Source organism: Heptranchias perlo, chromosome 7 (genome assembly GCF_035084215.1).
Source record: "Heptranchias perlo isolate sHepPer1 chromosome 7, sHepPer1.hap1, whole genome shotgun sequence".
NCBI classification, from domain to species: Eukaryota; Metazoa; Chordata; class Chondrichthyes; order Hexanchiformes; family Hexanchidae; genus Heptranchias; species Heptranchias perlo.
Genome location: NC_090331.1, coordinates 67,704,667 through 67,719,142, shown reverse-complemented (window position 1 = coordinate 67,719,142; position 14,476 = coordinate 67,704,667). Strand labels below are relative to the sequence as shown.

General features: G+C 41.6%; 1 protein-coding gene across 3 annotated transcripts in view; it reads left to right on the top strand.

The window, feature by feature from the left end:
• pgap1 (post-GPI attachment to proteins inositol deacylase 1) overlaps positions 1–14,476 on the top strand; it is a 109,943-nt gene that overhangs the window by 78,763 nt on the left and 16,704 nt on the right. For all 3 annotated transcript variants that reach the window (XM_067987777.1, XM_067987778.1, XM_067987776.1), the window contains one exon: positions 4,515–4,650. In XM_067987777.1, the coding sequence (XP_067843878.1) occupies positions 4,515–4,650 (136 nt within the window). The remainder of the gene's footprint in view (positions 1–4,514; positions 4,651–14,476) is intronic.

Here is a 14,476-nt window from a genome sequence, read left to right as displayed (position 1 = left end):
GGTTCAAGTCCCACTCCAGAAACTTGAACATATAATTTACAATGGCATTTCAGGGCTGTACTGAGGGAGTGCTGCACTGTCAGAGATGAGATGTTAAACTGAGGCCCAGTCTGCCCTCTCTGGTGGACGGAAAAGATCCCATGGCACTATTCGAAGAACAGGGGAGTTCTCCCGGTGTCCTAGCCAACGTTTTATCCCTCAACCAACACCTGAAAAAAGATGATTTGGTCATTATCATATTGCTATTTGTGGGACTTTGATGTGAACAAGTTAACTGCCAAGTTTCCTACATTATAACAGTGAATACGCTTCAAAAGCGATTTGGGTCGTCATGAGATCTTGAAAGGCGCTGTATAAAATGCAAGTTAGAATCTTCCAGCACAGAAGGAGATCATTCAGCCGTCGTACCTGTGCCGGCTCTTTAAAAAAGCTGTCCAATTTAGTCCCACACTCCAGCTTTTTCCCCATAACCCTGCACATTAGTCCTCTTCAAGTACATATCCAATGCCTTTTGAAAGTGCCTACAGAATCTGATTCCACCAACCTTTCAGTAGTGCATTCCAGATCTTAACAACCCTCTGTGTGAAAAAATTTCTCCTCATTTCCCCTCTAGTTCTTTGCAAATTATTTTAAATCTTTGACCTCTGGTTACTGACCCACTTGCCAGAAGAAACAGTTTCTTCCTGCTTGCTCTATCAAAACCCCTCATAATTTTGAATACCTCTATTAGGTTTGCCCTTAACCTTCTCTGCTCTAAGGAGAACAATCCCAGCTTCTCCAATCTCTCCACATAACTGAAGTGGAGAGATTGGAGACATTCCTGGTATCATCCTGGTAAACCTCCTCTGTACCCTCTCCAAGGCCTTGACATCCTTCCTAAAGTGTCGTGCCCAGAATTGTACACAATACTCCAGCTGAGGCCTAACCAATGATTTGTAAATGTTTAGCATGACTTCCTTGTTTTTGTATTCAATGCGCCTATGTACAAAGCCAAGAATCACATACGCTTTCTTAACCGCCTTAGCAACTTGCCCTGCCACCTTCAACGATTTGTGAATATGCACCTTCAGGCCTCTCTGCTCTTGCAGCCCCCTCAAAATAGTACCATTTAGATTATACTGCCTCTCCACATTGTTCCGCCCAAAGTGCGTCACTTCACACTTATCTGCACTAAGTTGCATCTGCCACGTGTCTACCCATTTCACCAGCCTGTCTACGTCCTGCTGCTATCCTGCTCACTATTTACTACGTTGCCAAGTTTTGTATCATCCACAAACTTCGAAATTGTACTCCCGATACCCGAGTCTAAGTCATTTATATATAACAAGAAAAGCAATGGTCCTAATACCGATCCCTGGGGGACTGCACTGCATATTTTTCTCCAGTCAGAAAAACATCCGTTCACCACTCTCTGCCTCCTATCCCGTAGCCAATTATGTACCAAGTTTCCACCATCCAGTTAATACCATGTATTAAAGTTTGTTCTTTCTAGATGAACCTTTATTAAACACTGGTTCAGCCACAACTAGAGTATTGTGTCCAGTTCTGGGCACCGCACTTCAGGAAAAATGTGAAGTCCTCAGAGAGGGTGCAGAAGAGATTTACTAGAATGATTCCAAGGATGAGGGACTTTAGTTACGTGGATAGACTGGAGAAGCTGGGGTTGTTCTCCTTGGAACAGAGAAGGTTGAGAGGAGATTTGATGGAGGTATTCAAAATCATGAAGGTTCCAGACAGAGTAGATTGAGAGAAACTGTTCCCATTGGCAGCAGGCTGAAGAACCAGAGGACATAGATTTATGGTGATTGGCAAAAAAAAACAAAGGTGACAGGAGGAAAAACTTTTTTATTCAGCAAGTGGTTAGGATCTGGAATGCACTGCCAGAGTGGGTGGTGGAGGCAGATTCAATCGTGGCCTTCAAAAGGGAACTGGATAAGTACTTGAAAGGAAAAAAATTGCAGGGCTACGGGGATAGGGTGGGGGAGTGCGATTAGCTGGATTTTTCTTGCACAGAGCTGGCGCAGACTCGATGGGCCGAATAGCTTCCTTCCATGCTGTAACCTTTCTATGATTCTATGTCACTACAGCTGAGCCGTTGTATGATCTGTCCTAGTTTGCCCCATAAAAAGCAACCCTTAACCATGAGGCATTATTTCATTTTTCCCAGTGCTGCAATTAAAAATGAACTGTTTAAAAACCTTTTAGCTGCATCCATCTCTATCTGCAACTGTAATTATGGTTCCTGGCTGAGTACCATTGCCAAGTACTTAATGGCACTAAAATGTAGCTGCACTGCCACAGCACAAAAAACCTGAGGAATCTCCGAGGTGTTTATCAAATTTAACTCATCTAGACACAGAGTGAGAGGGGTTATAGCTACCAGGCCTTCATGACCTCAGCTCTAGAATGCCCTCTCCCTCTCTGATCTTCACATGTTCGCTTGCCAACCCAAGGTCTCAATTTTGTGGTCTCAGTACCCTTACTCTCTCCTGGCCTGAGCGCTCAGTCCCAGTTTCAAGTCTCACTCCAGAACTCCTTGGGAGGTCAGAATTTTAAAAAAAGTGTGGGAGAGACATACAGAAAGAAAAGAACACGCATGAGACATACAGGAATAGTGGGAGACATGTAGATTATAGAAGAATGTAAGGAGTCTTACAACACCAGATTATAGTCCAACAGATTTATTTAAAATCACAAGCTTTCGGAGGCTTTCTCCTTCGTCAGGTGAGTGTGGGATTCCATGAAGGTTACCGCATATATAGTCAGAGAACAATGCCTGGTGATTACAGATAATCTTTCCAACTGCACGTTATCAAGGCAATCAAAGGAATTGAATAGTGTTCAGACAGAGAGACATTACATACAAGACTACTGAATATACAAACGGTCAGAACCCAAAGACAGACAGAGAGAGAGAAACATCCGAAAGGTAGAGAAAGAGAGAGAATGACCAGTTGTATTAAAAACAGATAACTTTTTTTCTCTGCCTGTCAGGTCTCTCTCTCTCTCTCTCTGTCTTTGTTATCTGACCCCTTGTGTATTCAGTATTCTTGGATGTAATGTGTCCCTGACTAACCTGTCTGCACACCATCCACTCCTTTGATTGCTGTGATTATCTCTCTGCCGAGGTGTGATAACGGGCAGTTGGAAAGATTATCTGTAATCACCAGGCATTGTTCTCTGACTATATATGCGGTACCTTTCATGGAATCCCACACTCACCTGACGAAGGAGGAAGCCTCCGAAAGCTTGTGATTTTAAATAAATCTGTTGGACTATAACCTGGTGTTGTAAGACTCCTTACATTTGTCCACCCCAGTCCATCACCGGCATCTCCACATCTTGATTATAGAAGGGACAGAGAGAAGGAGACAATTGCAAAATGAGGGAATGAGCAAGAGTCAAAGGAGACAGAGAAAACAATAAAAGGAAGTGTAAACAGTACAGAGAGAAAGAGGAAAACAGAAAGAGGGGAGACCAGCAGGGAGACAGTTATGGAAGGGAGAAGAGAGAGAGAAATTGTATTTTTCTGAATAATGCTATGGGAGATCAAGTAATGGGTCAAAACTGCTGCATTCAGCTGAGGTGTGAATGAGGCTTAAACCTTTGTGAATGACTTTATCTCATGTTTACTGCAATAATAAAAGAATCACCTGGGATAAGGCATTGGCCATAATATGATGACTCGATGAATCATGCTGGGATTTTTCACCACCTAGGAATGAACAAAAGGATTTGAATTCTTGCTATGCCCATAGAAGACCCTTGTTTTCCTTTCTGAATACAGCTGTCCGTTTTGTGGGATGACTGACGCACATAGTTGTTAGGGGACGTGCTTTGCTATTGCTCAACGGATTGCAGTGTGTTAATGTGTCTTTTCATATTTCCATAAGCTGTTGGTAATGTACCTTATGTTAAACTCAAGGCCGTTTTAACCAACCTTAAGCCTGTTATTAAGGTCGATTGTCAGGAAGATGAGGGACAGACCACAGACTGTTCTTCAATGATAATTCTTCATTTTTTACGAGAGCCTCGTGCTGAAGGTTGCATTAGAGTATACCTTTCCACTGCTTAATAGTTAGAGCTTTTAGGATGTTGTTTATGTACATAGAGAATCAGGCTACTTTGGTAAGAATTTTTATTTTGACATTTCAAATTTAAGGTTCCATAAAAACTGGGAGGCAGTGCGAGACCAAAAATTTGGTCAATTCATAGAACAATGATGAAAATTTCTACTCTGTTACTGAATTTAATTATTTCTGTCAATTTAATGATGTGGCATACAAATGAAAACAAAATGTTTTGTTGTGTAACAGAACTAGACAAAATAAGCCAAAGGAATAGCTTATTGAAATCATTTGAGTTTCAAAAAGGGGAATAAATGGCAAGACTTGCTCTTCGGGGAAACAAAAAAAATTTAAATATTTTAATTAAACTTTATGACGATTTCATATTAAACTCCAATTGTACAGTTGAACACTGCTCTAATGTATTTCAATGTTACCATCTTACAGGCCATGTATTATTAAAAAGGAATATGAGCCAATAAATCTTCGAAGTTCCAGTATTATGATTTTCCTGCTCTTTATCATCTGGACAACCTGCGGTGCTGTGGCTCTCATACTTGCTTACCTTCTTTATCTTGTTCAGGTAACATTTGTTTATTGATTAATTATATCATTAAATCATTCTTAGATGATCTAATGTTCATGAGGTAATTTGTGATAAAATTGGTGTCCAAGGTCTTCACTTTATAATAAAAACTGATCTGTTGTCATACCACAGCACTTATTCAGTGAAAAGTGTATACTTCTGAACCAAGTATGAAAAATCAAAAATTAATCCATTTCTTGACCAAACATCTCATTGCATTACTGTGGTGGTGCATCACTTTATTCTTGTTTATGTATTCGTAAAGCCGGTTATGTATTATTAAGAAAGATAAGTGATATTTTCCCCATATTTCGTTGTTTAGCAGTTCTTCCCCTTTTTGAGGGTCTCCACGTAATGCATGATTCCTCAAAGGTTGGGCTGTTGATCAATTTCCAGGCATCTCCCAATCTTGATTTGCTGGGAGGCGCTTCATCAATGTGTGGGCCATCCAAAATTGAGATCAGAACAAATGGGAAATTGTGGCCGTGCATCCTCATCTGGCACAGTGACGCACAAAACCGACTATAGCACGGGCTACAATCTACAGGTGTCCCACGGTAAAAAGAGTAGCACTTTTTGGCTTCTTTTCACCCATAAAACTGTAGGGTTGATTTTCCATGACCTCGGCCTAGTTTTGTGATGCTAATCAGGTTCTGGAAGGGCAAAATGGGATAAATATCCATTACATCAGATCTTTGACCACTTTAGCGCCTGCCCCATTTTCCACCATAATTTTTGGAGGCCGATGGAAGTGTAACCATCTAAAATATTGATTTGGGGGTGGGGATGGCTTGCACACCATTTCATGTCATTCTGGTGCACAGAATATCAGATGCAAATTACGCCCATGTGAAATGGAAGCTTCCAGTTCGGTGGCAGCAAGATCATGAAAAGGCCACAGCAGGAGTATTTCACCCATTAATGAATTGTTTTTCCTCATTTTTTTTTGTTTTTTCCCTGCTGTCACTTAGGCTCTTGGGAGCCTTTGTGTCAATTTCGAATTATTTTTTGCACTCAACACTCATGGATTTCGCTGTGGGAATCACCCTCGCAGAGGTGTTTGGAAGAAGAGGAAGAGCAACGAAGGGGTGCCAGACAGGTTAGGCTGCACAAGAGTTGCTCTATGTCCACCTGCCAATACTCATTCATCTGCATCTGCAGACAGAGGTGAACGCACCTCGCTTTGGGGCACAGTTTGTGCCACCTGATGAAGCGACTTGTAAACTATGAGTGTGATCACAGGTTCTTGGACTAAGCAATTACATGCAATCTGAAACTGTGTGAAGGGACATATCCAAATGCGGGAAGTACAAAGGGCACTGTGCTGCCTCCTGGTCATTGACAGGAAGCAATGGAAGAACTTCAACACAGTGTGAAAGGAGGTCATTTTAACAGGCAGATGTGCTTAGTACCATGCATTCTTTGAAGATATGTATGACTGCTCTTCCCTTGCCTGACCTGATGAGGTCACTGAACATCTTTCTGCACTGCTGTGCCATGTGTGGTTTGGTTGTGTGAGCACCAACTGCCCCAGCTACCTCCTTTCATTGTCCATGTCGGCACACTTCACATTGGGTGGACATGAATTGCACTGTCCCCTACTTCCAGTCTGAATTTTGCCCAAGCAGGAATTATAGGCTTTTGTGTCTTTGAGTTTTGTATATTGTTTATAGATTTTTTAAAAAATTATGTTTGTCACCTGAGGACAGCAACTCACACTGGGTATAGTTCATGGGGAACAACAGCCCTTTGGTATCTTGCCCAAGTGGTCTTTCATACTTCATTTTAACCTGCTTGGTTCAGTTGGTAGTACTCTTACCTCTGGAATAGAAGACTCTGGGGACAAATCCCACACTAGGAATTGAATAGTCAATCTAAACTGACACTTAAGTGCCATCCACTGAAAATATGTCTGTTGTTCATGGATGTTCAAGGTTCCATGGCACAAGATCATAAGATAAAAGTAGATAAAGAAGGCAGTTCATCTCATCTCAGTTCATCCAGCCAGAAAGACCCTATACTGTCTCCATTATAGCATCGATTATTTTTGTTTAAATGATTCTAGAGTTTTCACCTCCGACCCTTGATCATTTTGTGTGTGAAGATCTGCCTGACATTATTTCTAAATTTGCCTTTTACTAGTTTGAACCTGAGTCATCTTATTCTACTCTCGCAATTTAGTTTGAAATGTTATTCTGGATAAACCTTTTTCATACTTTTTACCATTTTATATAACTCTAAGATCACCTCTCATTCTCCTTTCAAGACTGAAATGTCCAATTTCTCCAGGCTTTCCTCATACCTCAAACCTCTGATATAAGGGATCAACTTTAGGACTTTCTCTGAGCTGCCTTCAGCCTTTGAATGTCTTGTACTGTGTCACGATGACATAGTACTCGAGGCTTGGTCTGACCAGCGCATTCTACAATTTGAGTATAGCTTCCTTTGACATGTATTCTGTTTTAGCTCTATAGTCCGGCATTCTATTTTCTTTCTGGATTACTGTTCTGCAGTGGTTAGACACGTTGAGTGTCTCATCTATAATACCCCTAGATCTCCTTCAATTTCATTTTTAGTTATTTATACATCATTCATAGAGTAAGCTGCCCTCCTCAGAATCGGCTGCCTCCCCACTCAGTTTGCTATCATCTATAAATTTGACCAATTTGCATTGAGTGTCTGAATCCAAGTCCATGATGTAAATTAGAAACAGTAATGGTCCCAATTGCCTGGAGCACCCCACTCAGCACTCCCTTCACCCCCACTACCACCACCCTGCGATAACGCCTCGATTTTATACTCTTCACCCAGTTTCTTATCCATTATCAAGGTTAACCCTAAATCTCCACCAATATGAAGTCTGATGGGCAAGGTAGATGAACTCAGGGCATAGATGGATACATGGGACTGGGATGTCATAGCTATTACTGAAACATGGCTAAGGGAGGGGCAGGACTGGCAGCTCAATGTTCCAGGGTACAGATGCTATAGGAAAGATAGAGCAGGAGGTAAGAGAGGAGGGGGAGTTGCGTTCTTGATTAGGGAGAACATCACGGCAGTAGTGAGAGGGGATATATCCGAGGGTTCGCCCACTGAGTCTATATGGGTAGAACTGAAAAATAAGAAGGGAGAGATCACTTTGATAGGATTGTACTACAGACCCCCAAATAGTCATCGGGAAATTGAGGAGCAAATATGTAAGGAGATTACAGACAGCTGCAAGAAAAATAGGGTGGTAATAGTAGGGGACTTTAACTTTCCCAACATTGACTGGGACAGCCATAGCATTAGGGGCTTGGATGGAGAGAAATTTGTTGAGTGTATTCAGGAGGAATTTCTCATTTAGTATGTGGATGGCCCGATTAGAGAGGGGGCAAAACTTGACCTCCTCTTGGGAAATAAGGAAGGGCAGGTGACAGAAGTGTTAGTGAGGGATCACTTTGGGACCAGTGATCATAATTCCATTAGTTTTAAGATAGCTATGGAGAATGATAGGTCTGGCCCAAAAGTTAAAATTCTAAATTGGGGAAAGGCCAATTTTGATGGTATTAGACAGGAACTTTCAGAAGTTGATTGGGAGAGTCTGTTGGCAGGCAAAGGGACGTCTGGTAAGTGGGAGACTTTCAAAAGTGTGTTAACCAGGGTTCAGGGTAAGCACATTCCTTATAAAGTGAAGGGCAAGGCTGGTAGAAGTAGGGAACCTTGGATGACTCGGGAGATTGAGGCCCTAGTCAAAAAGAAGAAGGAGGCATATGACATGCATAGACAGCTGGGATCAAGTGGATCCCTTGAACAGTATAGAGATTGCCGGAGTAGAGTTAAGAGAGAAATCAGGAGGGCAAAAAGGGGACATGAGATTGCTTTGGCAGATAAGGCAAAGGAGAATTCAAAGAGCTTCTACAAATACAAAAAGGGCAAAAGAGTAACTAGGGAGAGAGTAGGGCCTCTTAAGGATCAACAAGGTCATCTATGTGCGGAACCACAAGAGATGGGTGAGATCCTGAATGAATATTTCACATCGGTACTTACGGTTGAGAAAGGCATGGATGTTAGGGAACTTGGGGAAATAAATAGTGATGTCTTGAGGAGTGTACATATTACAGAGAGGGAGGTGCTGGAAGTCTTAACGCGCATCAAGGTAGATAAATCTCCTGGACCTGATGAAATGTATCCCAGGACGTTATGGGAGGTCAGGGAGGAAATTGTGGGTCCCCTAGCAGAGATATTTGAATCATCGACAGCTACAGGTGAGGTGCCTGAAGATTGGAGGGTAGCAAATGTTGTGCCTTTGTTTAAGAAGGGCGGCAGGGAAAAGCCTGGGAACTACAGACCAGAGAGCCTGACATCTGTAGTGGGTAAGTTGTTAGAGGGTATTCTGAGAGACAGGATCTACAGGCATTTGGAGAGGCAGGGCCTGATTAGGAACAGTCAGCATGGTTTTGTGAGAGGAAAATCATGTCTCACGAATTTGATTGAGTTTTTTGAAGGGGTAACCAAGAAGATAGATGAGGGCTGTGCAGTAGACGTGGTCTACATGGACTTTAGCAAAGCCTTTGACAAGGTACCGCATGGTAGGTTGTTACATAAGGTTAAATCTCACGGGATCCAAGGTGAGGCAGCCAATTGGATACAAAATTGGATTGACGACAGAAGACAGAGGGTGGTTGTAGAGGGTTGTTTTTCAAACTGGAGGCCTGTGACCAGCGGTGTGCCTCAGGGATCGGTGCTGGGTCCGCTGTTATTTGTTATTTATATTAATGATTTGGATGAGAATTTAGGAGGCATGGTTAGTAAGTCTGCAGATGACACCAAGATTGGTGGCATTGTGGACAGTGAAGAAGGTTATCTAGGATTGCAACGGGATCTTGATAAATTGGGCCAGTGGGCCGATGAATGGCAGATGGAGTTTAATTTAGATAAATGTGAGGTGATGCATTTTGGTAGATCGAATCGGGCAAGGACCTACTGCGTTAATGGTAGGGCGTTGGGGAGAGTTATAGAACAAAGAGATCTCGGAGTACAGGTTCATAGCTCCTTGAAAGTGGAGTCACAGGTGGATAGGGTGGTGAAGAAGGCATTCAGCATGCTTGGTTTCATTGGTCAGAACATTGAATACAGGAGTTGGGATGTCTTGTTGAAGTTGTACAAGACATTAGTAAGGTCACACTGGAATACTGTGTACAGTTCTGGTCACCCTATTATAGAAAGGATATTATTAAACTAGAAAGAGTGCAGAAAAGATTTACTGGGATGCTACCGGGACTTGATGGTTTGACTTTTAGGAGAGGTTGGATAGACTGAGACTTTTTTTCCCTGGAGAGTAGGAGGTTTAGGGGTGATCTTATAGAAGTCCATAAAATAATGAGGGGCATAGATAAGGTCGATAGTCAAAATCTTTTCCCAAAGGTAGGGGAGTCTATAACGAGGGGGCATAGATTTAAGGTGAGAGGGGAGAGATACAAAAGGGTCCAGAGGGGCAATTTTTTCACTCAAAGGGTGGTGAGTGTCTGGAACGAGCTGCCAGAGGCAGTAGTAGAGGCGGGTACAATTTTGTCTTTTAAAAAGCATTTGGACAGTTACATGGATAAGATGGGTATAAAGGGATATGGGTCAAGTGCAGGCAATTGGGACTAGCTTAGTGGTATAAACTGGGCGACATGGACATGTTGGGCCGAGGGGCCTGTTTCCATGTTGTAAACTTCTATGATTCTATGATCTTAACTCGGGTTGACCTTGAATGAATTTTGGAAGGCCAGGCATATCACAAGATAATTATGGATGATGCAGGCCATTCAGTCCATCTTAATTCATCCATCCAGAAAGACCCTAATGTCCACATATTACAGTATCCAGTTAAATATTCCCAGGGTTCTCACCTCCACTATTCCATCTGGAATTCTGTTCCATGCTTTGATCACCCTTTGAGTGAAGAATTATTTGCTGAAATCACTCCCATTTTTACATTTTACTGGGCTGAACTTGTGTCAACTCTTAGAATTTAACTTAAAGTAATATTCTAGATTTACCTTTTCCATTTCCTTAATTATTTTGTAGAACTCTGGAGGATCATCTCGCAGATGCTTCCTTTCCGGGCTGAAAAGCCCAAGTTTCTCATCTTCCCTTGTAACTTAGATCACTGGCACTATGGATCAGCCTCATAGTTCTTCTCTGCAGTGCCTCCTTTAACTTGTATCCTACCGTTTTGCCTCTGTAGTTCAACAAACTATTGGCTGTGTTGATTGCTGTTCTACATTGGCTGGATATGTTGAGCATTGAGCTAAGAGTCCTCGGCCTCTTGCAACTTTATCCGTAGCTATTTCAGCATCATTCATGGAGTACATGTCACCTAGTTTTCCTTCATTTGTGCAGCACTTTACACACGTTTGCATTTGCTATTGCTCTGCTCACTTACATATTTTGTCCAACTTCTTCTGTAATTTCAGAGCTGCCTCCTTAGTTTAGTATCATCTACAAATGTGGCCACTTTATACAAATTATAAACAGTAATAGTCCTGACACAGAGCCCTGGGGCACCCCACTCCATAGGTTGGTCAGGCAGGATGTTCCTCTTCTGAATCCACATGGGCTGCAATTTATTAGGTAATTATTGTACAGATAATCCTAAAGTTTACTCCTGCTAATTGATTCCATTATTTTACACGGAATGGAAGTAAGACTAATAGATCTGTAATTGCCATGATTGTTTTGTCGCCCTTTTGAACATGGGTATCAAGTTAACCCGTTTCCAATCTCGTGATATCTCTGCAATGTCCGTCTGCATCTCCCTCCTCACCTATTTTGAAAATGGCTCTACATTAGCCTGTTCCCAATCTACTGCCACCATCCCCGTGTTTATCGACTCCCTCATGATTACTGCTAGCGCCTCACAACTCTCTAGTGTCTCTCACAGTACTCTGGGATAAATATCATCCACCCCTGGAGATTTATTTGTTTTGAACCCATTTAGCCTGTCTCGGACTTCCATCTCATTCATATTTCATTAATTCTGGTTATGTTATCACTACTTAGGGGGGGGGCATGTTGCTCATTTTCTCCTTTGTGAATACTTGGAAAATTGTAACCATTTAGAATGTTATATAATGCTCCTCTTCTTTCAGCTCTATTTGCATATTTTCAAATTCTTTCCTTTCTGACAGCCCTTTTACTGTTATGATTGACATCTACAGATATGCCTTTTTCATGCCCTTATCTCTCTGAACATCCTTTTTACATGAATCTGTAAGTTCCGATATTAATTCCACTGACTCCCTTCACCTTTCTCCTGACATGATTTGTGGAGGTTATTCTTCCACCTTATTTAATTTTGATTTCTTGTTCATCCGTTTAGGGTCATGCTCAGGATTATGTCTTGAAAGGTGTTTCATTTGTCATCTACTGGACTGTTGTTGCTTATGCTTTCCCTTATTTCTTTGAACTTAGCCTTTTTAATATTATATACCTGGCTCCTGGTCAGTTGACCATTCTGTGGTTGTTATCCCCTAATGCGCCATGACTTCCATTTCCCGTGTATTGTCTGGGTCACTTATCATTATCAAGTCAAGGCGTGTACGGCATTTCCTCCGACTGGATCATGAAACAGTCATACTTTATCTTTGCTAACTTGGATTCTGAACCATTTGGGTATTCCCAATTTATATTTGATTAATTGAAGTCACCCATAACATGATAGAGTTTGATATTAAGTTTGAGAAAGAGAAAGATCACAGACAAACCAAGGTTTTAAACTTAAGTGAGGCTGACTTTGAAGGAATGAGACACTGGGCTGAGCTGTTAACAGGTAAACCTGTAGAAAAGCAGTGGGAGGTGTTCAAAGAAGTATTTAGTACAATACAAGAGCAATACATACCCCTAAAGGGCAAAAGTTCCACTTGTACAGTCAAGCAACCATGGTTAACACAAGAGTAAAGACGCAGTATAAAGCTAAAGGAAGTGGCTTATGCAAATACCAAGAAAAGTGGTAATCTAGTGGACTGGGAGAAATATAGAAAGCAACAAAGGGACTCAAAGAAAATATTAAGAGATGCAACAAGGGAATTGGAAAGAAACTTGCAAGTAATATAAAGGTAATAGTAAAAGTTTCTATAAATATATTTAAAAGTAAGAGACTGGCGAAGGGAGATGTGGACCCATTAAAGACGGGCGCAGGTGACACTGTAAAAGACAACAAAGTAATGGCAGCTTTATTAAATGTGTACTTTGTATCCGTTTTCACAGTAGACGAAGAGGATAAAATACCAGCGCTAGAAGGGAAACTAATAATAAATCAAGGGGAGGAACTTACTGGATTCAATATAAGTTTTTCTTTTAAATGATAATGGAGAAAATAATGGGACTCAGGATAGATAAACCTCGAGGACCTGATGTTTTCCACCCCAGGATATTGAAAGAAATAGGTGAGGAAATTGCAGAAGTGTTGGTCATAATCTTTCAAAGCTGTCTTGATTAGCGGAATTGTGCCAATCGATTTGAAATTTGTGAATGTCACTCCATTATTTAAGAAGGATGGGAGCGAGAAACCAGGTAACTACAGGCAGCCTGTCAGTTAAACGTCAGCTGTGGGAAAGCTACTAGAATCTGTCATTAAGGATAGAGTGACTGAGCACTTGAACAAATTTGATCTGATCAGAGGGAGCCAGCAATGCTTTAAGAGTAAGCCATGTCTGACGAGTTGATTTTTTTGAGGAGATCACTCATAAGGTAGATAAGGGAATGCCTATGGATGTTATCTATGTAGACTTCCAACAGGCATTCGATAAGGTTCCGCACAAGAGATTATTAGCAAAAAGGAAAGCACACGGAATTGGAAGTAGCCTTTTGACTTGGGTTGGAAATTGGTTGGGAGGTAGGTGACGGAGAGTGGGGAATAAAGGGTACATACTCTGATTGGTAATATATGACAAATTGTGTTCCCCAGGATCTGTTGTTGGGCCTCAACTTTTCACCATATTTATTAATGTCTTGGGTGAAGTAATAGAGAGTTGTATATCTAAGTTTGCAGATGATACTAAGTTAGGAGGGAGAATAAGCAGTGCAGATGGGAGCAGGAAGTTGCAAAGGGAGTGGAAGTGAGTGGGCAAAACTATGGCAAATGGATTCAGTGTTGGCAAGCGTGAGGTCATCCACTTTGGACCCAAAAAAGATAAATCGAAATATTTTCTGAATAGTGAGAAACTCGAAACTGTTGAAGAGCAAAGAGATTTGGGAGTCCCAAGTACACAAATTATTAAAAGCTTGTGGACAGGTACAAAAAGCAGTAAAAAAGGCTAATGGAATGTTGACCTTTGTCTTGGGGGAGGGGTAAGGGATGAGGGCTGGAATACGAAGGGGAGGAAGTTAGGCTTCCTTGGGATTTTTTTTTAAGAGTGCATTGGTAAATGACTTGGGGGAAGAGTTTTCTCCAAGGTGAATGCAGAAGGAAATGGGGTTGAAGGACGTTGTGGTGAGGAATACAAGGAAGTGATTGAAGCTGGCCTTATTGGTGGAGATCACATGAGTTGAGAGGCCATGGGAGATGACAAGGTAGAGGTGTGGCTGTGAATATCAGTAGGAGAGTTTATGTGGCAGGAAGGGCTAGTGAATGTCTTCTTTCACAGATTTCTAACCAGAGCAGTTAGTATTGCTGCTTTACAACTCCCAAAGGAATAAACTTCATCAACCTTCCATGTGTTCCTGATATATAGCACCACACCACCTCCTTTCTTGTCTGAACATTTCATATTCCTGTACGCTGAATTTGTTGTCATCTTTTGGGATCTGATATTTCTACTACATCTTGTTTCCTTATTGTTAAAACAGCGGCTAG